We start from the raw sequence: 22,807 nt of genomic DNA on the forward strand, positions 1-22,807 counted from the left end.
GGGAACCAATTATATCTTGCCACATGGCATTATTAGTTTTAATGTCTAACGGTGTTAACATCAGTTAGTCAATAATGGCATATTATGACATTTTTATAAAACTGGAGAGTAATTGGTGAATTTGAAAAATGTTGGTGGTATTTGGTGAATTATGTTAAAACTCAATGGTATTTGGTGAAAAAACCTTATAAACAACCCCGGGGGGCTCCCTTGGTATTTGTTAATTGAGCAAGCAAGAATAATCAGACGTATATCATACATAATTAAATGTCAAATTCTGGCAAGAATTCATTATTTTGAACAAATCAAACGAATTTACATCTAATAACAAAAGCTAACAAGTTAAACAAAAATTAAATATGCAAAATTCAAAGTTGATTCACTACAGTCCCAACCACAATCTCAAACATGTCAGCACAACAATATATCACATACTCAAGAACAACACATAATTAAACTTAGATTAAGCATACAACCAGTGACACTGTACCATAATGCGAACTCAAACACACCAATTTTAATTTATATATATGTAAAAAATACAAAATTTAGCAAGCACACATAATCAAATGTAAATCGAGCATAAAAATCTCACAACAGTGGACTAGTAGAGCGTAATTCAACTCGAACTCATAATCCAACCACTAAACCTAACAATTTAAAGCGAAAAATCAAAAAATATCAGTACTAACCTTTAACAATCCACAAAATAGGCCTACATCTTGACGATTTTTTTGAAGAAATTGATTTAAAAGAAGAAAAAAGAAAGATGGAAGCTTTATACTCCCTCCGGTTTCAATTATCTGCAACAAAGACAACTTTTACGGACTCCTAGGCAAAACTTTTAGGGAAGTTTAATGACAAGTTAGGGTGTTTAATTAAGTTGGAAAAAAGGAGAGAGAAAGTGGTGCATGTGACTTAATTTTGCATGTGGGTACATTTGAGTGGGAAAAAGGAGAGAAAAGGTGGGCCCCTTTGTGTATAATTAAGATAAGTTAAACAAATTTAAAACAAAAAAGTAAGGGTAAGGATGTATTTTTACACTATAAATTTTACTAAAAATAGAAATGAAAACATTTGTTGCAGATAATAGATAACACCCAATTATGACAAATGTTACAGATAATTGAATGCGGAGGGAGTACTTGTATTTGATTTATAATGGTGGAAGGAGGAGAGGAGGAAACTTCAGACAACCGCTGCCATTGCTCGAATGTAGGAGAGAGGAAAGAGAGTACAAGCTAAACATACCAGTATTCATTAATGGAGTTGAGGGGGTGGGGGTGTTTTGCGGGAGAGGTCGGGTGCTGATGGTGGTTAGATTTTTTTTTTTTCCATTTTTGTTTAAATTGTTTTGTTTTATTTTTTTTTTTGACCCTATTATATTAGGTTATTGACTTTTATTAACCGATCATGACCTAATAAAAGAACCCACCCTCTAAAATTGAAATTATTCCGGAATAATCAATAGTTGGGATTAATTAAATTAAATGGGATTAATTCACTTTATCCCAAAAAAAAAAAAAAAACAAACAAAAAAAAAAGCCTATGAGTATCATTTCGATTTTTGACTTATCCATGTTTTGTCCTTTGACTTATCCGTATTTGTTTTTGGTAAAAATATCTTTAAAAAGGTAAATTGAAAAGGAGAAATAATCCATCCATTTTTTTTAGCTCATTTAACGTCAGTGTGAGCTTGAGGATGACGTTCTGCCTATTTTGACCTCCATATCTTAACTACATTTATCAGTTATACTCTCCAATCATTCAACATCATTCAACAACAACTGATCAATTTTTCCCTTTATTTTTTATGTAAGTTCTTCAATTTCGTTATATCTCTTATTTATGCTTTTATTATTGCAATTGACGATTAATTTCCTAATATAGCTATGATTTTATCATTTTAATTGGTATATCATCCATTTTTTAAGTTGGGTTTGCTTGATTTTCCTTCAATCCATGAAATTTAATTGTTTGAACTATAATTTATTTATCAAATATTATGGATTGTTAATGAATAGGTATTTGCATGTTTAGTTGATTGTTTGTGGATTGATTTCTGGGTAATGAAGTTGCAAAAGTGTCTGCAACATAATAGGGTATAAAGGGTATAAGTATATGACAGTGAAAGAGAATTTTGATTCAAAATGAACATATTTAATTTGGGATACAATCAAATTTCACATTATTTTCACAGCAGAATCAGTCCGGTTATTGGATTCAAGGACGGCTCGAGGGGCTATATATACTCTTTTGTCGATGATCAGCTCCAGAATTTGATATGTATTTTAGTCTGGTGGAGTCATTGGAGGAGAATTTGATTGAGGAGAATTTGAGCGAAATGGGTCAATATGTAAGTCGATTAGAGTTAGATTCTGAAGATGAATTCTATGATGCTAGCAACACTGCTAATTCTAGTAGCTATGGTCATGCACATGATGACAATTCGGAATTTTTAGACAACGAAATTTCTGACTTGACAATGATTAAATCGAAACCCAATGAGCATTTGAGTAAGGTTGTACCCGGAAAGAGAAAGAGATCTGTATCAGCAGTGAGAATGTTGGCTGGTCGAGAGGCTAATTATTCTGGGAGAGGGAGGTTCACATCTGCGGACTGTTGCCATGTGGCTAGCCGGTATGTACCTGTTAAAGGACCCTGGCTCGTGGATCAGATGAGCAGTCGAGCATATGTATCACAGTTTTCGACGGATGGGTCTCTTTTTATTACTGGGTTTCAGGTAAATTCCTAGAAGGCTTATAGATGGGATTAATTTATATAGCCATTGGCTACCTGTTATTCTTGGTGGCAGGTGCAGGTTATGATTTGCCTATTTAACTTGTTAAAGTAGTTTATTTGCTTGCACTTTGGTTGTGTAGGGAAGTCATATTAGAATATACGACGTTGATAGGGGATGGAAAGTTAAAAAGAACATTGTCGCCAAAAGCCTGCGTTGGACAATTACTGATACATCCCTTTCACCTGATCAGCAGTACCTTGTGAGTGATTTTCATTTGTTGGCCGGAAGTAAACTAAAATGTGCCTTTTTAAATATTTTAATTTTATATTTTGTTTGGGGGGGGGGGGGGGGGGTGTGGGGGTGTTGTATAATAAAAAGAGTGGAGAGATTTATTCTATAAATTTTCGCTTCACTTGTGGTGACATGACTATAATGTTATTGCAGGTATATTCTAGCATGTCACCTCTTGTACATATTGTTGATATTGGATCTGCCGCTACTGAGTCTCATGCAAAAGTGAATGTATGAATCTCATTCTTCAATTTCCTATCTTAGGAGACATGCTTTGTTTTGATATATTGAAAAATATGTGCACTACTAGTGTTTGCGTTTATTTAAAATTGTGGTATACAATCTCAAGGAAGTGCATTCCAAAGTATCATTTTGATAAAGCAGGACGTTTTCATGAATGTTAATTGTAAAATTGTTTCTAACATATTTAGTTCTTGATCAGTTTAACTCATCTAACCTCTATAAGAATATTATCTGCATGTCAACTTCAATGAGGATATATGCTACCATATGTAGATAAATTAAAGGGCAATAAAATACAAAATATAGAGAATGAGGATGGTGATGGATGGCTTGGATTGTTCAAAATAAATTAAGGGGCAATAGGATACAATATATAGAGGATGAGTTAGTGGTTGTGTAGCCGAGAACCATCATATGGGAAGAGGGGGAGGGGGGGTGTAATCATGATACATAAACATGGCTTCATCGTTCTGTTAGGCTGTATTGTAAAGGATTTTCAATTGATCGAATCAGTATTGTTCAATTTAGTAAGGAGTATTTTAGAAACCCGTGATCTTGTCCAAATCAAACATTCCAACTCAAATTGCCTGATTTGAAAGCTCTTTCCCATGTTTCACTCAAAGTTGTTTGGTATTCAAAGATATAGTGAAAGATTCCTTATGTGAGTCATGTCTCCAAATAATGGCTCTAAGCCTTTATTAATCTACTCTAATTACTCTTATAGCGTGCAATTAGACAAGAATTTAAAATCAAATTTGTATCGCTATAATTGCAACACAGTCCACAATCGCGCATCATATACCTTCCCCCCAACAATGTGACTGTTCCCGCGATCGCGGCCAAAACCATATTTTTGAAACATGAGTATATAATTCGCCCACCCCTCCTTACACCATCAATATGTCTTGTTAGTGTGGGTACTAATAATTGGTTAATAAGCAACAATGTGCTTAGCTTTCAAAATTAGGCGGCATAATTCTTTGTTATGCTTCTTAATCTACATTTATCAGAGAAAAAAATATGTTAACATCTTTTGAGTTGACTATATTCTTAGTCTATTTGATATACTTCATTTGTTTTTTTATTTCATTTAATTTAATTTTATTGCAGTACTTTTACTTTAGCCCTATTCAGATATGCTACCTTTACTACCTTTGATGATTTATATTTAAGATAACATATGGTCATGTAGGATCTTGTGAGATTCTTCTTGATTAATACTTTAATGATCTCCAATTTTTATATTTTTTACTTATTGATAATAAGGAATGTAAATGGTTGAAATAATGCATTAGTAAGCGTGATATGAGAAGGGTTGCAGGTTTTAAAAAAATGGAAAAATAAAAACTGAGGAAGTACACAAAAACTGAGGAAGTACACTGGTGGAGGGAGCATATGATATGGTCTTCATAAAGTCTTTAGAAAAGTGCATTATGCACAATGGTAGATTCAAAATATATTTGTTATGGGTTTGGAGTAGAGGTGTTAACGAGCCGAGCCGAGACCGAACCTTTGTAGGCTCGGCTCGAGCTCGACAATGGTGAGCTCAGGCTCGAGCTCAAAGCTCGTCGAGCCTGAAATATGGAACTCGGCTCGAGCTCGAAACATGTTCACGAAGGCTTGGCTCGAGCTCGAGCTCGACTTGGGGCTCGGTTCGAGCTCAACTGAAGGCTTGTCAAAAAATTTAACCAAAAAATCAACATATTAAATGAAAACAATGTAATCAACTTATGGCCAAACAAGCTCCTGTAGGAAATTAAAAATACTAGTAGATAAACAAAAACATATGTAATACGAAGTATATATTTTGCTTTTCCTTACCGAACACATGAAGACAAATCATTGCTAAATTTTATTATCACTCATAACAAATTTAAATAAGAAAAAAAATCTGTCGTTCTTGTAGTGAGACAAACAATATGGATTGGAGTTTAGTCGGCAGCCATGCTTGACTGGATTGGAGATTCGGAGGACAAGCGAAATGGACTGAGGCAAAGTAAGTGGCAAACAATGGAGTGAAAGAGTGAGAGAGGCAAAATGGCTAGGGTTGATGGCTTTAAAATGAGATTATGAGAAGTGCATACTTGGGGCCTTGAGGGTAAATGTCTAAAGGAGAATAAGGCCCAATGTAAGAATTGTGAAATACTTCTTACGTATTAGCTATTTACCCCAAAAGTTTGACTTTTTTATTTATTTTTTATTATTTTTAAAAATATAATAAAGTAAATATTAATATAAAAAAAAGGTTTGAGCTTGTTCACGAGCTTTCGAGCTGAGCCATGAATGGCTCAGGCTTGGCTTGTTAAGATACTGAGCCGAACCCGAACTCGAATCGAGCGTGCTCGAGCCGAGCTTTGACCAAGCTTTGACCGAGCCGAGCATCGAACAGTTCACGAGCAGGCTCGGCTCGTTAACACCCCTAGTTTGGAGTTACTAAATACATATTTCATTTATATTTGAAACCAAATAACATAATTACAAATGAATAATTCCGGTGAGCACATGTTTATAAATACAAAAATAATAAAGAAATTACAAATGAACTTGACTTAAATTTTGGAACTAACTATTACATCATCAAATTCAACATGCATTTTGATAGAGATTAATATCATCTTTCCATAATCTCTATCAATCTTATCTAGGGAAAAAAAAAAAAAAATTCATCTTGCTCAATGTGATTATACTTTCATGGTTAAGTTTTGTGCCAGGTAAAGTAGCACCCGCAACCTTTGATTAAAGGTGTTTCGTTCCCACCACCAGCTGCTAGAAAGTTTCAATATATATGTATTTGCATTTTATATTATTTTAACAAATGTTTATAGCAAAGAAATTTGATTAGAATTTTCCAGAGCCATTATGGGTTAACTGAACGGCTGAACCCATATTGGATCCACCATTATGCACCTTTGGTAAAGTATGTATACTTAAATCAGAGTTGCTTTCATTTGGGGAAACAAGGGAATTAAATCTATAAGTGAGGGATATAAGAAAAAATGATCTATGTTAAAATCGATGTTATCTATTTCACCTATTGCTTGTTGTCTTGCACTATGCTAAATAAATTTAAAATCCAAAACTAGAAATCATATCGCATTTAGTGGTACAAGAAAGTACCTAGTTAAGTAAATACAAGAATAACCAGAGCAACCTAATAAAGTTAAAAGAGGAAATCAAGAGCAACCTAACTAATTTATATTGGTAAAGGTCTCAAGGATATCATTTAATATCTTCACTCCTCAATCTCCTTTTCAATTGTTTTTCCACCCATTTGTTTTTTTTTTTTTTTTTCTTTCCCATTCTCCCCCTTTTTCTCAGATAGAAATTCAATATCAGTAAATATACACAAGTATTTTCAGATTGATTTAAATTTATCAAAGTCTCCTGATAAGAGACCAAAGGTGGAGTGATGAGGAGATTCTATTTCAACTCCTACCTCTGTTTTAATAGGTTCTTAATATTTACTGTTTGCTTAAGTATTAAGGCAAAGGAGAGAGAGTGTATAAAAAAGTGTGTGAGTGTAAAAGAAAGGTGGATAAAATAAGAGAGTAAAAAGATGGATGTATAAAAAAGGTGGATAAAGTATGACAAAGTGAGTGTGTAGGCTAAGGGGTTAGGTAGTAAATGGGGTTGGCCAAAGATGAAATAAAGTACATATGTTGAGAACATTATAACACGGATAATGGAATATGCTCAAAAAATTATAAATACTGATAGTATTGATATTAATTGCTGATTGGTCAATGATTCCCTGAAAAACACATAAAATCCTGTTTTTCTTCTCGTAAACAACTGCTTTGATTGTTTATGACCAAGGGAGTGTGTAGGCTAAGAGAGGTTAGGTAGTGAATGGGGTTGGCCAAAGATGAAATAAAGTACATATGTTGAGAATATTATAACACGGATAAAATAGAATATGTTAAAAACATTATGAAACAGGGGTAGTATTGATATTAATTGCTGATTGGTCAAGATTCCCTGACAAACACGTTTAAAATCCTTTTTTTCTTCTTGTAAACATATGCTTTGATTGTTTATGTTGAACAAATCTAAAACTATCTTCCTTTCACAGACTCCATGTAGCAATAGGTGCTTGATTTTGTTTCATTCGTAATAAAAGCAATTCATATACTGGTCATGTTTTTTTCTATTTGGAGATACCAAATTATCAAGGGAAGGGGTATTGCATAGAAACATATAACTGGTATATAGGCAAGATTTGGGGGGTCGCAAAGAATAGTATTGTTTTGAATCTTCTTTAGTAATTTAGGATGGCATGTCTCTCCAGTCACCTTATTGTACTACTTTATAGTTTCTAACAAAAAAATTCCATCTGAAATAGTATGTTTACTGTTGTCATATCTTAAACTGCTCCATTGACATAATAGTTTTTACTCATTTAAGACAAAACGATCATATCTGGTGTGTATTCTAATGTTGTGCAGGAGATCCATGATGGCTTGGATTTTTCAGAATATGGTGAAGGTTACGGGTTTGGGATTTTCTCTGTGAAATTCTCGACAGATGGTCGAGAACTTGTGGCTGGAAGTAGTGATGATGCAATTTATGTTTATGATCTTGAGGCTAAAAAGCTTTCCCTCAGAATATCAGCTCACTCTGTAGGCACTCATCTTTATTGATTGTTTTTCTTTTTTTTTTCTTTTTCAATTTAATCTTTAATTATTCATTCTCTTAACCTTAATTCAGACATTGTTTTTCATTTGACATTGATTTCTTACATAATTTTGGTGTTATTTTGTTTTAATTAAGTAGGTTTACTGCAACCATGGTTTCCAATATTTTGGAAATTTAAGATTCTGTGGACCATGGTTTCATAACTGATTTTATTTGTTCAGTTGCTTAATGATTAACAACCAGACTGACTCAGCTATTAGAATGGTTACATGTGACAAACTATGTTATCTTGTTTGGTCAAGAGGATTGGTATTGTTTACCTGTTGTAAGTGGGAATAATTTGAGGGATCTGGGGTGGACTGGTGGAGAGTACTGTTTAAGATCAAATTTCCTAAAGATTTCATAACTGGAAAGAAAGATTGAAGTTTAATGCTCGGTATTTTTTTGGCATTGTTTACCAAACTTAACTGACTTATATAAAGGATCTCAAATAGTTTTTTTCCCGGTGCGGTTGTCCAAATTGAGTGAGCAACCCTGCTTAAAATTCAAATGGAAGCTATTTCAAGTATATAAATATATTTAAACAAGCAGTCTTTCTTTTTGGTAAATGAACTGTAACAAATTATATTAACTTATTTTCTCTCTAAAGAGATTGATTATATAATTTTTACAAGTTCAAATTGTTATTTCTTTCACTTGCAGTTAATGCTCTCTGATTCACTTGTTTGGAAGTTTTTCCATTTTTCTTTTTTTTTTTTTAATATTGTTTTCAATTGGTAGGTTTGGTTTTGAGTAAAGTTCTGTTGCCAAAATTTCTATCCCATCTATTGTTAAATTTCAATGAAATTTTGAAGAAGAAGCTTAATGTTGAGTGTTCAAAATATATTAAAGCTTTGGCATAAGTGCATAACCCTGGAAGTTTAATTGGCTGAACACTCTAACACCTTGCCATGTTTATGCTATCCCATTCTGTTTCAATGCACCCAAGATTATATGCACATAAGAAAGGGGCAAACATATTCAGGAGCTTGTTTCTGTATACTTGTGTAATTGTGAAGATTATCTGCACATAAAATTGGCTGTATGCTTGTGTGATTGTGATTTTTTTTTTGGGAAAAAATAAATGCAATTTTTTGTTGTTTTTTTGCAGTTCCTTTATTAACATATTGCTAATTGCTAAAGATTGAAGATGAAAAAAAAAACCTGTCTTCACTTACTTTCTTGATTGTTTGTGCAGTCAGATGTGAACACAGTTTGTTTTGCTGATGAAAGCGGCCATCTTATATTTTCTGGAAGTGATGACAATTACTGCAAGGTAAACAATGTGCCTTTCTGAAGTTTTCTAGTATAGGGTAAGATACAAATAGTTTGCCTACCTATCTCAGGGGAAGAACCTATTGATGTTACTCACACTCGAAAGAAAAAAGGAAAATTATTGCCAGCAACAAACTTCAAAAGTTGATTGAGGTGAACCAATAAAATTGTAACTAAATTCAATACACCCAATTAAGAGGAGGTAAGTTAAAATCCAAAGTGCATTGATTCCTATCCACAAAATCCTTAGAGCACCCCAATTCTCCAAACAAACAATGCCAAATCCTGCAATTGAAAAAAAATGTATACTGATACTTTTCCAACAGATATGTTTCAAGTCTCCACACTTCTCAAACAGACTAACTGGTTAATAAGGGAAGGGTACTGAAGTTGAGATTTATGTCATGCATTGCAAGTGATAAGTGTTGCATATTGTATATTCCTTCGGTCCTTCTTCCCAAAAATAGGCTGCAAATTTATTATGATCCATATCAAAATAGTGAGCCATGTTCTCAGTTTCTTAGAGCTAATGTTTAACATTCCATATCTTTTTTTAAGGTATTTAACATTCCATATCTTCATAATTGTTAATTAAAGTTTAAAAAATCCTAGGAATTTTTTTTCAATTACTATTTTTTATGTATAAATTAGAAAAAACAATTTTATGTACTCCCACCATACCCGATAGTTCGACTTGTTTCCATTTTGAGCCATTTTAAAATGTTCAGTTCACAGATACTCTTTTTTATTTATTAATTCATTTATTTCTTATTTAGAAAATCCCTCTTACTACCTTACCCCTCCTACCCCACGCTATTCACACCTTATTACACCCACTCTAGGTAGCACTTACCGAGTTACTGATGTGAAGAATGATTGCTAAATAGCACAAGTGCTAATGAAAGCAGAACTGGGTGTGAAAGTATTGTTTTGTCAATATTCCCGTGGAGAGGCTTATTTAAAATTACCAAGCTACTCCCAACAAAAATTGTCCACATACTCAGATCTTACAGTGTTGGAACTTGAATCAAGTCACCCAAGGGTCAATACACTAGAAGAAGCCAATAAGTGTAGCTTAAAGGCCTACCAACTTACCAAGCAATAAACTCCTCTCACTATTTCTGGATCAACAACCCCTTTGGAGCAGTCTCCAACAATTTCAAAACCCTGACATTTCATGATTTCTAAGTCGAGAATCCAACACCTAAGGCTTGCCTGGTGCACAAGTGCAAATCAGCAGTCCTCAGAGAGATTCTTGCGGCCGTGATGAACATTCTTGCGAATAACGAGTTGTCAATGGCTGGGGTTGGCAGGTGATGGTAGGACTTTGGTGCATGTTATATTGTCTGATGGTCATGCTCTAAACCTCCTATCATTTTCTTAGAGGCAAAATTAGGTGCCCCAGTATACCTATTTTTGCAGTAAATGTGTATACTAATACCTATTAATGTATCAATCATCAAGATGTATCACACTATTTCCTACCCAGTTGATTACGAGCTGTATCTGTAGGTGTGGGACAGGCGATGCTTCATTGCAAGAGGGAAGGCGGCTGGTGTCATGATGGGACATTTAGAAGGAATAACATTTATTGATAGCCGAGGAGATGGTCGATATTTCATTTCAAATGGTAAAGATCAGTGCATAAAGCTCTGGGATGTTAGAAAGATGTCCTCTAATATCACTTGGTATGTAAACTATTCATTTATTTTTGTAAGACTTGAAAGTTATAAACATGTTAAAGCTGTCATTTTATGTATACACTGTCACACCGTGCTATGCATGTTGTGAACTCTTTGTCCATTTTGAAGTCTTAAAAAGTGTGTAATAGTTTTAACTTAAAGTTATATAGACATGCACTTATGTTACTTCAAAGGCTGGGTAAAATTAGAGGTCGCGTCATTCTTAGAAAAATACTGCTAGTCTGCCGAATTTAGGTATTCATAGATCAAAGGTGTAAAGTCTTTCAGGAAAAGAAGATTTTGATTGCTCTAGAAGCTATGTCACTAGTAATAAGTAGAAAATTCTTTGCGTTAGTAAATCTTTAAATTTGCGACTTGTGTAAACTTCTGATTGGAGAATACTATATTATTTTGGCTAGAAACTGTAATTTAACAGTTTCATCTACTCCGTAGGTATTTTGACTAACAGGATACAAGTTATTTGGTGGGTTTAAAATGGTAACATGCTTACACAGTAGTCTAGTACTTCCTCTTCTTCTTTTATAATAAAATGTTGACTAACACTATTAACTTCACTCTAGTTGTATTTTGTATTCATACATAAGAGGAAATACTTTATGTGGGATCTTGTTAGATTCATTTCAGTGCATATTATCTGAGGAAGAAGAAAGAAGATGAGTAAAGATACTAATAGTTGAAGTTATGTATTAGCAAGTGTTATAAAAGAAACGTGTTAAACTACAAAGAAATAGAGGAAGTATGACTTTATTCAAATATAACAATGACTGATAATTGATTTTACAACATTAAAATGTGCTACCATCGGAACAAATACTCGGTTTTTATGCTTGTGGATATAACTATGCGTGTTTGATCTTTTGCACTTTAACTTTTTTAATGCGGTTTTTGACACGCTTCTATCTGCCAGTGATCCTGGTCCTAGGAATTTTGAATGGGATTACAGATGGATGGACTATCCACAGCAGGCAAGACATTGGAGACATCCTAGTGATCTATCAGTAGCCACATATGAAGGACATTCGGTCTTGCGTACGCTAATCCGTTGCTATTTTTCACCAGAATTTAGGTGAGTTTATTTTGCCAATGTCTCTCTTTTCAGCTATGAGCTATTGAGCCAAGTTTATGCTCACTGCTAACTTTTTTCGTTTCTGTCTACATATTAGCTAGAAGTGATAATTTGTTTATACTTCGTAGTATCTATGGAGAGCTTAACAATAAAACTCTTCTTGTTGCTTGCTCCTCCAGCTTGGAGATTGAGCTGGATATTTGTTATGACTTAGAACAGATTAGTGACTAAATTAAAGGGATTAAGGACTGTAAAGAGAGACTAAGGGAGGAAGAACAAGTAAATATATGGCTGAATCAATTCTAACCAAGGTGACTAATCACCAATTACAACCTTGCCAATCTTTCGGTTATAATAAGATTGTTTTTTTCTACAATACTATGATAAAGTACTTGCATTAGATCACAATTATTCTTACCCCTTACTTTTCCATGTTATTTGATTACTAACTACTCCCTTCGTCCCATAATTAAGTGCTTATTTCTAATCGGGTATTCTAAAATTAAGTGTATTCCAAAAAAGTCACATAATTTACCATAATTTTCTTTCTTTTTTACCCTACCCACATAAAATACCTCTCTATTTCCCCAATTTTTCGTTCCATTAAATACATTTTACCTTTCCCATGTAAAATGCTTCTCTTTTAAAAGCTTCATTAAATGCCTTTTTTAAAAAAAAGAAAAAACAAAATATCTTTCCCTCATAAAATTCCTCTACTTTTAAAAAATATTACATACTCCCTCCACTACCATTAGTTCATAAGATACGGGCATTTAATAACGGGACGGAGGGAGTACTTTTGTTGTATAATCTAGCATCTAATATTTCAATGCAATTTTGTTTCTTAGCTTTGAGTATCACTGCAATATCTAACAAATTCTTATTCTGTGTGCATAACCTTAAAAAATATTACATGGGATAGGGCGAAGTATTTTGCTTTGGTTGTCTACTCTTAACATCTATATACATAAAGAGAACAAGTTATATCTTGACCATGTACTGCTTGTTGAATCCTTTAAGTTTGATGAAAGTAGGATAGCTAAAATATAGTTTGACTCACTATAGACTCTTGTCTCTAGGAAAGTTTGCAAAAAGCGAGTGGTGCAAGAAAGTGTATAGAGTAATAGAGATGGAGTACAAAGGTAAGTGGGTGTAACGGAAAAGTGACAAAGTAATAGAAGAGTGAGTGGAAAGGTATACATTGTGGGTAAGAGGGGCATAGTTGCAAAAGGGGTTGCCAAGTAAAAGTGAGCCAAAATATTTGAAACACCTCAAAATGGGAAGTAAGTCAAACTTTTGAGAATCGGGAATAGAGGGAAGTAGTTATATTAGTGTCTGAGAAAGAAGAAATTTTGGTGGGCAAAACCAATAGAGCTGATGAAGTCAGATAAAGTGGTGCTCTTATACAAATGGGGCTCCAAGAATCTCAAAAGGGAGAAATTGTCATGCTATTTTGCCAGGATCTTTCTTTTCTTTTGAAATAAAGAGGTTCGAAGAGAGAGAGATAGGAGAAGGGGGGTAAGGGGAATTTTTTTTTTTTATTTTTAGTTTTTGTTTTGATAGGCTAGGAGGGTTCCTAAAGACACAAAATTTTATCAGCAACATTGTGCCAGATTTTGGTGTGGTCTGGTGTTATTATATTGATCTCATATCGTGCATTAATTTTTAGAAACCTAAGCTCATGGAACTTGTTCTAATCCATGCAAGATCTTATGTCGATAAAACTTATCCCATTGTCCTTTTCACTAATCTTCGTGTTTCTGAACATGAAACTTTGTGTGCACGTCATATAAAATTTGCAACTTCACTATCATTTGATGGATATTCCAATTGTTTTGGGTTGCTAGCGATGAATGTTACCTGTTCTATACTTAAAGTAACTCCCTTGAAATTGTTAATTCCTCACTTTTGCATACAGCTTAGGACCTACATTCTTCCGGTGTAATCAACTTGCTCAGTTGACTTCAATTGCCTTCCTTTCTTTTGTTGACCATTCCCTAGGCTCATTCTCTCTAACTGGGTGAATACCCTATTGCAATCTTATTTTCCAACCATTGCAGCGTTGTCTTATGAATTTGGATCATACTGAAGTCAACAAAATTCAAAAAACCACTTGCTGATTTATATATCATTGGCATCATTATCTTCAGTCACGCAAAAATCTGCTGGCAACGCGAGCTCTTTTAACTTTAATTAATTTTGGACACTTTGGATAATTTGTGGTGATGAAATAAGGAAGTCTCATGGCTCTCAACTAGCAATGATATGAAACATTTTCTTAGTCTATTAAGAAGCTATGTGGTAGCTTTATCAATAATTGAAGCACATTACAAAGTAGTTTACTTTGATATTGTTAGAGAAATATAAGCATGGTAAGCGAACTTCAACAAACAGTTATTAGCTGATTTTTATTTAATTTTTTTTAACTGGGTAGCTAATCATATTCACACAAAATATCATTATATTCAGTAACTCATCAACAATGGAGAAATTAATTTAATTTTCCGTTCTTTCAAAAAAAAAAAAGAAAAATAATAATTTTCCGTTGTGAAAAATAAAATAATAAACTTATGACAAAACCACCAAGGGCTGTTCTCTACTGCTTAATTTTACTTATCTGAATTATGGCACTTATCTGAAATTATCATTACTTAGCTAAATCATCAGGACTTATCTGAACTTATTCTGACTTGTATTGTCTGAACTTGAGTGTCCAAACTTTATTTATCTAACTTATTTTGTCTCAAACAAGTCAAAATAAGTTAAAACAATAAGGGTTTTCTAACAGTGTTGGTAGTGGTAAAACATGGTTGACATGGCATTGTCTTTGCAGTGGACAGAAGTACATCTACACAGGTTCGAATGATGGGAGTGTGTACATTTATGACTTGGTATGTCATTTTTCTCTCATCTTGTGCCTTGTTGTTAAGCTGTTCCCTGGTAATTTTTATGGTTGTTGAGCAAAAGATGCTGATGATGCATATATTTTATCCTTTGTATTGCATTCTGTCATTCTGATTAGTTAAATTGGCTTTGATTCGGCATGTAGGGAGTAATTATGGATAAATTTTTAGCGTTGGTTTAAAATTTACTTATAAGTTAAAATGGCTCAATGAACTTCCTGTATATTATTGTTATCTGTGAATCTATGAACATGAACAATTTGAAATCAAGGGTCTAGTAAAAAATGCTTTACTGTTTGTGCTGTGGACATACACCTGACCTTCAATTACCTTGTTTAGGCGAGAATTGCATTGTAGACAATAGATCTTATTTTTAGTATTGGGGGGATTTATGTTGAATATGGTTTTCAAGACTTATGTAGCAGTCTAGTGGACATTCAAATGCAGCTTTTACGATGTTAAGAAAAGTGTTATCTGACTAAAATGTGTTTACTACAGTGAGTTTGTTTGTGCTAGCTTTTGTTTCTGGGATTCACATCATAACTTTATGTCTGCTTTTCTCCATAATGCCTGAGCAATTTTTTTGGATCAGCCTTATAGAATGTATAGAGCCTAAAGATCTTTATCCTTTCTTCGCTGTTATGCAACGTCTCTTGATATATAATTATGTCATCTGAATATTGGAACAAAGTATTGTTAACCTTTTTTGTAGACGTGTGTCAGACTCAATTATTTTCTCCAACTTCATGACATTAGAATAGCTAACGCAAATCATTATAGGAAGAATACATGAGCATTAATATACATGCAGATTTGTTTTGAATTTTTATAGAGAATTCTTAAAAAATTTCGAGGACGACTCTTGTTTCTGCATTAATGTGGTGAATGAATCTCCCTTTACTCGATGAGTGGTCTGTTTTGTGTCCTGTCACAGGTTAGTGGAGCCATCGTAGCAAAGCTTGATCACCATATGTCTGTGGTGAGAGACTGCAATTGGCACCCTAGTTACCCAATGCTTGTTAGCTCATCTTGGGATGGGAGTTTAGTAAAGTGGGACTTTTCAGGAAGTGATGAAACGCCTGCACCTCCAAGCGATGAACGAGATCTGCGGAGACGACATCTGTGATTTAGATTTCCTCAATCATCATTCAACAAACATGGAATGATGCCGAAACGATTTCATTCTTGGTGCACTAATACACGTCTTAAGGTATAAATTAAGTGTAAATTATACCATACCAAATAACAAATGATTATGTAATGATTCCATATCCTTGTAATATAATCTTCATAATTACATGTATTATAGGGAAATGTATTGTTGTACAATTATTCTGTTTTGAGTGGAAGTTGTTTGTGGCCATACTTTGAAGATAAGGGTTATTGGAAAGATAGTTATTCGTGATTTACATATGCTGCTTTGAGTGCGCACATAATTTTATTTTATTTTTTATTTTATATTTTTTTTTATAAGAAGTGCGCACATAATTTTATAATTTGGTTCCTTATAATTTAGTGATAGAAAGAATCTCTTTTTTATATGCTTCTTCTTTTTACCTTTTTAAAAAAGAAAAAGAAAAAAAAAAAAAACTGATCAATCCGAATTTTTAACATTTTCATATTCGAGCAAGTACCTAGCTATTGACTTGCTCATACTTCTGCAAATATCGTCTAATTTCATAATTTGGCATTCATATTATAACTGGTACGGAGTAACATTTATTTGTGTGAAATTGAACAATATTACTGGTGTCACGTGAAATTAATAAAAATACTAAAAACACACCAGCAGATGACACGTGTCATTGCTGGTGTGTCTTTTAGTATATTGTTATTGATTACAATATAGAGTGTTCTTTCTACAATAATTTTTCTAAGTTAAGATCAAATGCTGACCGAATTCTCAAGTCATTGGTGATGGCTATGTTATTAAGATATAATCCTTTTTTTTTTAAGGCAATATAATCCTATATTTTGTGTAAGTTATACAAAAGGTCTGTTCTGATTTACTAAACTAAGTTGAACTGAACTGAACTGGTTGGAGCTTGACTGAACTAAACTGAAATGAATTGTTTATGAGAGAAGGAAATTAAGAACTGAACTAATTGGAGCTGAACTGAACTGAACTAATTGGAGCTGAATTGAACTGAAATTAAGGTGAAGAGAACAGACCTAAAGTATAGTTGTTGATAGCGATATTATAAACTAGGTTAGTCCTTTGCAATATACAGTTTTTACCAAAGAAAATTTTGCTTATTTGTTTGTAATAAAAATTATTTAAGCAAAACATAACAAGTTGTAAGCCTTATCGTTGGAAAAATTACACTAAGATTAAAAGATATAGTGTTAAATAATTTTGTTACATGTTATACTATGTACTAATTTAAATAAAATTTAAGTTAAAGATGTAAGCATTAGTTTAATGGTTTTGTTTCATTAAAACAAATTGAAGAATGTTACATAAAAAGTGGAAAACCTAAATTCATTGAATCACTATTTCACTAATAACTAGTTCTTAGGCCCAGGCTATTCCCCAGTTACCGCATTAATTTCATGATTAAAATCCTTAATTATATTTAATTTTAATAAAATGACATATAATAGATTAGTGGCTAATTTATATTTTTAACACTTAAGGTCGTGAATTCAAATCTTGTCCAAACCATATTTAAGCAAGTGAACAAAAGACTTGATTGATTGAGGAAGGTGTCACGTGCCATCTACACTTCCTTGGAAAATGAAAGATAGAGAAATGAAGGAGTAATCACCATTTATTTTAACTTTATAGGAAGTTGTGTAGTTGGTCAATTTAGCCATAAAATCGTGTTTTAGGAGTGGTCTACCTTTTCCAAGCCTTTTAGTAATAGTTTTGATGGGATTTTTTTATTTTTTTTTTTAATGAGAAGGTCGGTGACACTGTGACACATGGATGATAGTGATGTCACGGTTATTGTTTTAGTATAAAGCAGCAAAGAAAATTAATTTTTAAAAATAATGCAAATGAGGGAGAGATAAAAACTAAAAAGAGTAAATTGATCCTACACTGTTACACTTAATTAGAAACAAAGGGTGTAATAAAGTGATGATGAAAAGATATTAATTACTATCAGAGGTGTGTTTTAGTCATGTGATTTTTACATAATTAAAATATAAACTTATCAAACCGTTTTAATAAAATGTATTGTAGTCGTAATTTAAACTTAGGCATTTCTTGTTAGTAAGATGGAAAGAATAGGGCTCAAGTTTAAGAACTCGATCCAAGAATGTACTTCCACCGAAACCTTCACAATTGCAAGGATGTATGCAGTATGCACCAAAGTTACTTCATGTACAACTTATTCTTACAATATCTTGTTGGATACGTCCATACACTTAAATCCAGCGTTAGCCTAACCCCAAAGGTGCCAAGGCACAAATCACAAGATAATACTAAGTTGAAGTTAACTAAAAAACGAAGTGAAAGACATTCTTTGTGTATTGGAGATTGAGGCTTATTTAATTAATGACAAATTAACATGAAATTTATGGAAGATAGTGACATCCCATAACTACAAATTAAGTGGACCTCTTGAAATCATAAATTTCCATTATGATGAATTCACATGACAAGTACTTGATGATCATCTTCTTGTGAAAATGAAAAGTAGAAACTTCTTGGTCCCTTAATTACAACCGTTTGTATTTATGTTTTTTAATTTCTTCTATACACATGTTTCACCTACTTCTATGATGAATGGATCTTCTATTTTTATATACTTCATCTTTTGTTACTTCTATGGTCCCTTAAGTACTTGTATCATTTTTTGGTACTATTTCTCTCATATTTTCTTGCTTGTTTGTACACAAAAATGATAATAAAACACTAATTAGTCTTTGTCCGTGTATTTATTGAGTAATAGGTAATATTTGATTATTAATTTGTAAAATTATAGTGAATGATATGTGAAAATAGTCCTTGAATAATAAGATCATTTTGATGTATGGATGAGTCTCATTAGGGACGTGAACAATTGCCAAAGTCAAGAGTATTTTCAATCAACCTTGATTACTACTTTCAAACTATGATGAAATTAGCTAAAACCTACGAATGAAAAGAAATTTTATGTTGGGAACCTTTTTTTTTTTTTTGAGGGAATTATGTTGGGAACCTAAGTAATAAAGAAATGTTGATACTATGAGAAAGTGAAATTAATAAATAACCGTTAAGTAATAAAATTGAGCGGTTAACTAAATTCTCGAAAGATTTATTGTAACGATAAAAGATTAAACTGTGCTAAAATTTGACCTTTTTCTAAAATTCATTAAATAAACTTAAAAAAAGTCCCTTCAAAAAAAAAAAAAAAAATCCTATTATTCATCCATGTCAACAATTTATGGTTAAATCAATTAACTTTTCTAATGCATTAATGATAAAGCACTACTAACTCAACTAGTGATTAATTCTACTATTAACCTACTTCAATTACCAGTTTCATACTTCATATTCTATTATGTGATAAATAAATGCTAGAAATAAGAATGTAATTTAGGGACGGAGGGGTATTAGATTTATGCAAACTATTCTACTACACACCGAGTCTCATTTCTTCGATTATTCATTCACTCTTAAACCGCTAAATGAATCAAGAATTAATTTGACATAACCACAAATTAATCTTAAACAAAAACCTCATGTATTATTGGTGTATACAAAGGCCAATTCTTATCCAATTTTAGCCAAAATGGAAATATGTGGATTTAATGAGATAAAAGATCGAGTTTGATGGTAAATTTCCACTTTGAGCAGAATCCTCCGACAGCTACGTCTAATGGATGAAAAATAAATAATTGAACCCAAATATTTTGGGCCCATTTGGGTCACTATCATCCTTTTTGGCCCAAATTAGGGACCACGTGGACCATTAAAATCCTCTTCATTAACTAATGATTTCCTCTAAATCATACGTAAGATAAATCATATTCAACTCAAAATCTTGTAGTCTTCATGTTAAGCTAAAAAGATTAGAAAGATGTATTTGTCTCTTTCCCTTTAATTGACAAAGTGTCTTAATTAAGCCTTTACCTTTTTCTTTGTTTATTTGGTTATGATTTTAATGTTTAATAATTATAATTATTAAGTTGTTTTTGTATTGAGTATTATTATATGGAATGATTGTGATATGCTTCACCAACTCGTGCGGGTTAAAGCTTCTTAAAAAGAAGCCAAGGCTTCGATGTCTTCTTAACTTGTGTTTGTTGCTTTTCTTTCTATGTACTTGTAGTCATCATTAAAACTTGAACACCTTCCGAGTTATAAAATTATTCGATCCGTCTTTGTTTAATTGCTCCATATATCCATTTTTAAATCATGTTGTACTCCGTATTCAATACAAGGATTAAAGTGGCATACTCAAAATTATTACTTCGTATATTGTGGTATACAAGGATCATCAAAATGAATCTTGTGCAAGACACTTCACTCGACTTAGGTTCGCCCTCATACTGCCTACTTGCCTAGCAGAGGCGTGGATGAAGACATGAGATGGCGGCTAACACACTAAGATCAACCATATTGTAGAGATTCCGACATCAATAGAAAATAAAAGTAAAAATTAAATTAAGACATAGAGAGTATGCCTATAAACCACATACTAACCATAAAATTAATTACTACCTCCGTTACATACTATTTGCAATGATTTGACATAAAGTAGAGAGGGAAAGTGTCTAATCGTTGCAAATAATATGTAACGGAGGTAGTATTAAGTCACCATACTTCATAAGTTCATAGTAATACGTTACAACTCAAAACTGAGTACAGCTAAATACTTCATAAATGGTTTCAAAAAAAAAAAAAAAAAAAAAAACTTGTAAATAACATATAGTAACAGTTTAATAATAATGTACTCAATAATACTGATAATAAACTACAAATTAATATATAAAATAAAATAAAACTATCCACATTTCTGCTTTTCCACGTTATTTCTTCTGAGTTCATTCACCTCATATAACAAAAAAAATAAATAAATCAAAGCAAAAATCTTTGCCACATAAACTAAATTAATCTAACTAGACACAACAAAAAATTTAATTAATTAGAGAAAAATAAAAAATAAAATAAAAAAACCTTTTTTTTTTTATGTTTTTTTAGACAATAATAATATGTCTAGTATGAAATACCAAAATTACCCTCGCCACTCGTTACACTGCGCAGTAGGTCGTGTCTTGGCATCCCCAGCCTTCAACGGGCAAGCTGACTGTGTTGGTGGGACCATACAATTATACTGCAAACACAGCACACTACTTAGAGGAATCTCAGCCGTCTGATTCATCCGAAATCCTGTCAGATAATTATGCTGCAAGTATAACGTTTGTATCGTTGCATCCATCAGCCTGTCCACAAAGCTCTCCGGAACCGAACCGAAGAACCGGTTATTGTTTAGAAACAGATTCTGAACCGTTGATAGCATTGGCGAAACTTGGCCCGATAATCTGTTGTAGCTCAAATCGATGGTTGAAATCGTTACTTGGGTATCGGGCTGAACCGGGCCGAAGAACTGGTTTCTTTGTAGTTGGAGGTTGGAAATTGGGAAGGTGAATATTTGACATGGGATTAAACCGGTGAATTGGTTCATGCTTAGGTCAAGGTAATTCAACCGGTTTAGGTTGGGGAGTGTGTTGAAAACCGGTCCGGTTAGCTTGTTCCACCCGAGCGAGAGGTACTGGACCGAAGGCGGGAACGAGTCGGATTGGAGGGGACCGGTTAGATTGTTGTGCATCAAATCGACTCGAGTTAAGGAGTTTGAGAGAAAAGGAGGCAACGGACCGTCAAGGTGGTTATGACAGAGTATAAGGTTCGAAAGAACTGGTAGTGAACCAAGAGGTCGTGGGATCGAACCGGTAAGCTGATTGTAGCTTAAGTCAAGAGTGTGCAAACTTCTCAACTCTCCGAACCCAGCAGGAATATCACCGTTTAAGAAATTCCTACTAACGGCGAAAAACCGAAGATTCGACAACTCCGATACTGTACCGGGTATTCGACCCATGACCCGACCCGGAACAATGGTGAACTCCGCGAGAGAAGAAAGCTTCCCGATCGCCGGGTCAATCCGGCCCGTAAGGCCCGGTGATCCGGCCCGTGGGTCGCCGAGGTTGAGCGCGATGACCTTGTCGGAATCACAGTAAACACCGGGGAAGTTACACGGGTCGGATGTGAAGTCCCATGACTGAAAGAAATTCGACCCCGGAACATCTCGCAACGATTTCCGTATCGATTGCAATGCTAGGAAATCGAGCGGGTCTAGAATCGCCACTGATTGAAAACAACATTGTTGCAACCATATTAACAATATGTAAAACACCCCATTATTCCTCCAACAGCAACCCATGTCGAACAAATTGAAATATAATTACAATAGTGTTATATATATGAGTATATGAGTTTATTATTTGTTTTGTAAGCTATAATTTGATGATGATCATATATGTATATATAGATAAAGGAGAAGAAGAGAAAGAATGGAGGAGACAAAAGTTCAGAGAAATTTGCTTTTCCGTGAGGAGATTACCAAACTTCTCGTGTAGGCTTTAATGGAGGAGACAGACAAAGCCAAGTAAATGAAATAGAAAAAAATAAAAAAAAAATTAAAATTAAAAAATAAAGAGATAAAATTAGCTTATCAAAGAAGCAAAACAAAGAAAGGTAAGAGAGAGAATGAATGGTTGAATATGTAGTATTTGTTGTTCTGCAACTTTTTGTTAAGTTCGCTTACAAGAGAAGAGGAAATGACTACTTCCAACTGCTATACTATACTTGGAACTAACATAAACATGAGCAAATTTTCATGTATTATTTTATTATTATTTTAATGGGTTTGAGGTTTGTTATGGGGATTTGAGTTAGGGGACCAAACGGTTGTCCGAGCCT

At 33.3% G+C, this 22,807-nt stretch overlaps 2 protein-coding genes across 3 annotated transcripts; one reads left to right on the forward strand and one right to left on the reverse strand.

Moving 5' to 3' along the window:
• The first annotated feature begins 1,677 nt into the window (after positions 1-1,677).
• On the forward strand, positions 1,678-16,307 carry LOC145616643 (LEC14B protein-like). Of its 2 annotated transcripts, none has more exons than XM_081671399.1 (10): positions 1,678-1,815; positions 2,201-2,743; positions 2,883-3,002; positions 3,188-3,265; positions 7,723-7,896; positions 9,150-9,227; positions 10,739-10,914; positions 11,837-11,995; positions 14,829-14,886; positions 15,833-16,307. In XM_081671399.1, exons 2-10 carry the CDS (start codon positions 2,285-2,287, stop codon positions 16,022-16,024), a joined length of 1,494 nt encoding a protein of 497 aa, XP_081527525.1. In that variant the 5' UTR covers positions 1,678-1,815; positions 2,201-2,284; the 3' UTR covers positions 16,025-16,307. The 2 variants fall into 2 exon arrangements, with proteins under 2 accessions (XP_081527525.1, XP_081527526.1); XM_081671400.1 differs by having other exon boundaries at positions 1,680-1,815; positions 2,204-2,743.
• A 4,487-nt stretch (positions 16,308-20,794) lies between these two features.
• On the reverse strand, positions 20,795-22,807 carry LOC145617529 (uncharacterized). Its single transcript, XM_081672238.1, has one exon. The coding sequence runs from the start codon at positions 22,266-22,268 to the stop codon at positions 21,066-21,068; it is 1,203 nt and encodes a 400-aa protein (XP_081528364.1). The 5' UTR covers positions 22,269-22,807; the 3' UTR covers positions 20,795-21,065.

Source organism: Chenopodium album, chromosome 26 (assembly GCF_948465745.1).
Source record: "Chenopodium album chromosome 26, dcCheAlbu1.1, whole genome shotgun sequence".
Lineage (NCBI taxonomy): Eukaryota > Viridiplantae > Streptophyta > Magnoliopsida > Caryophyllales > Amaranthaceae > Chenopodium > Chenopodium album.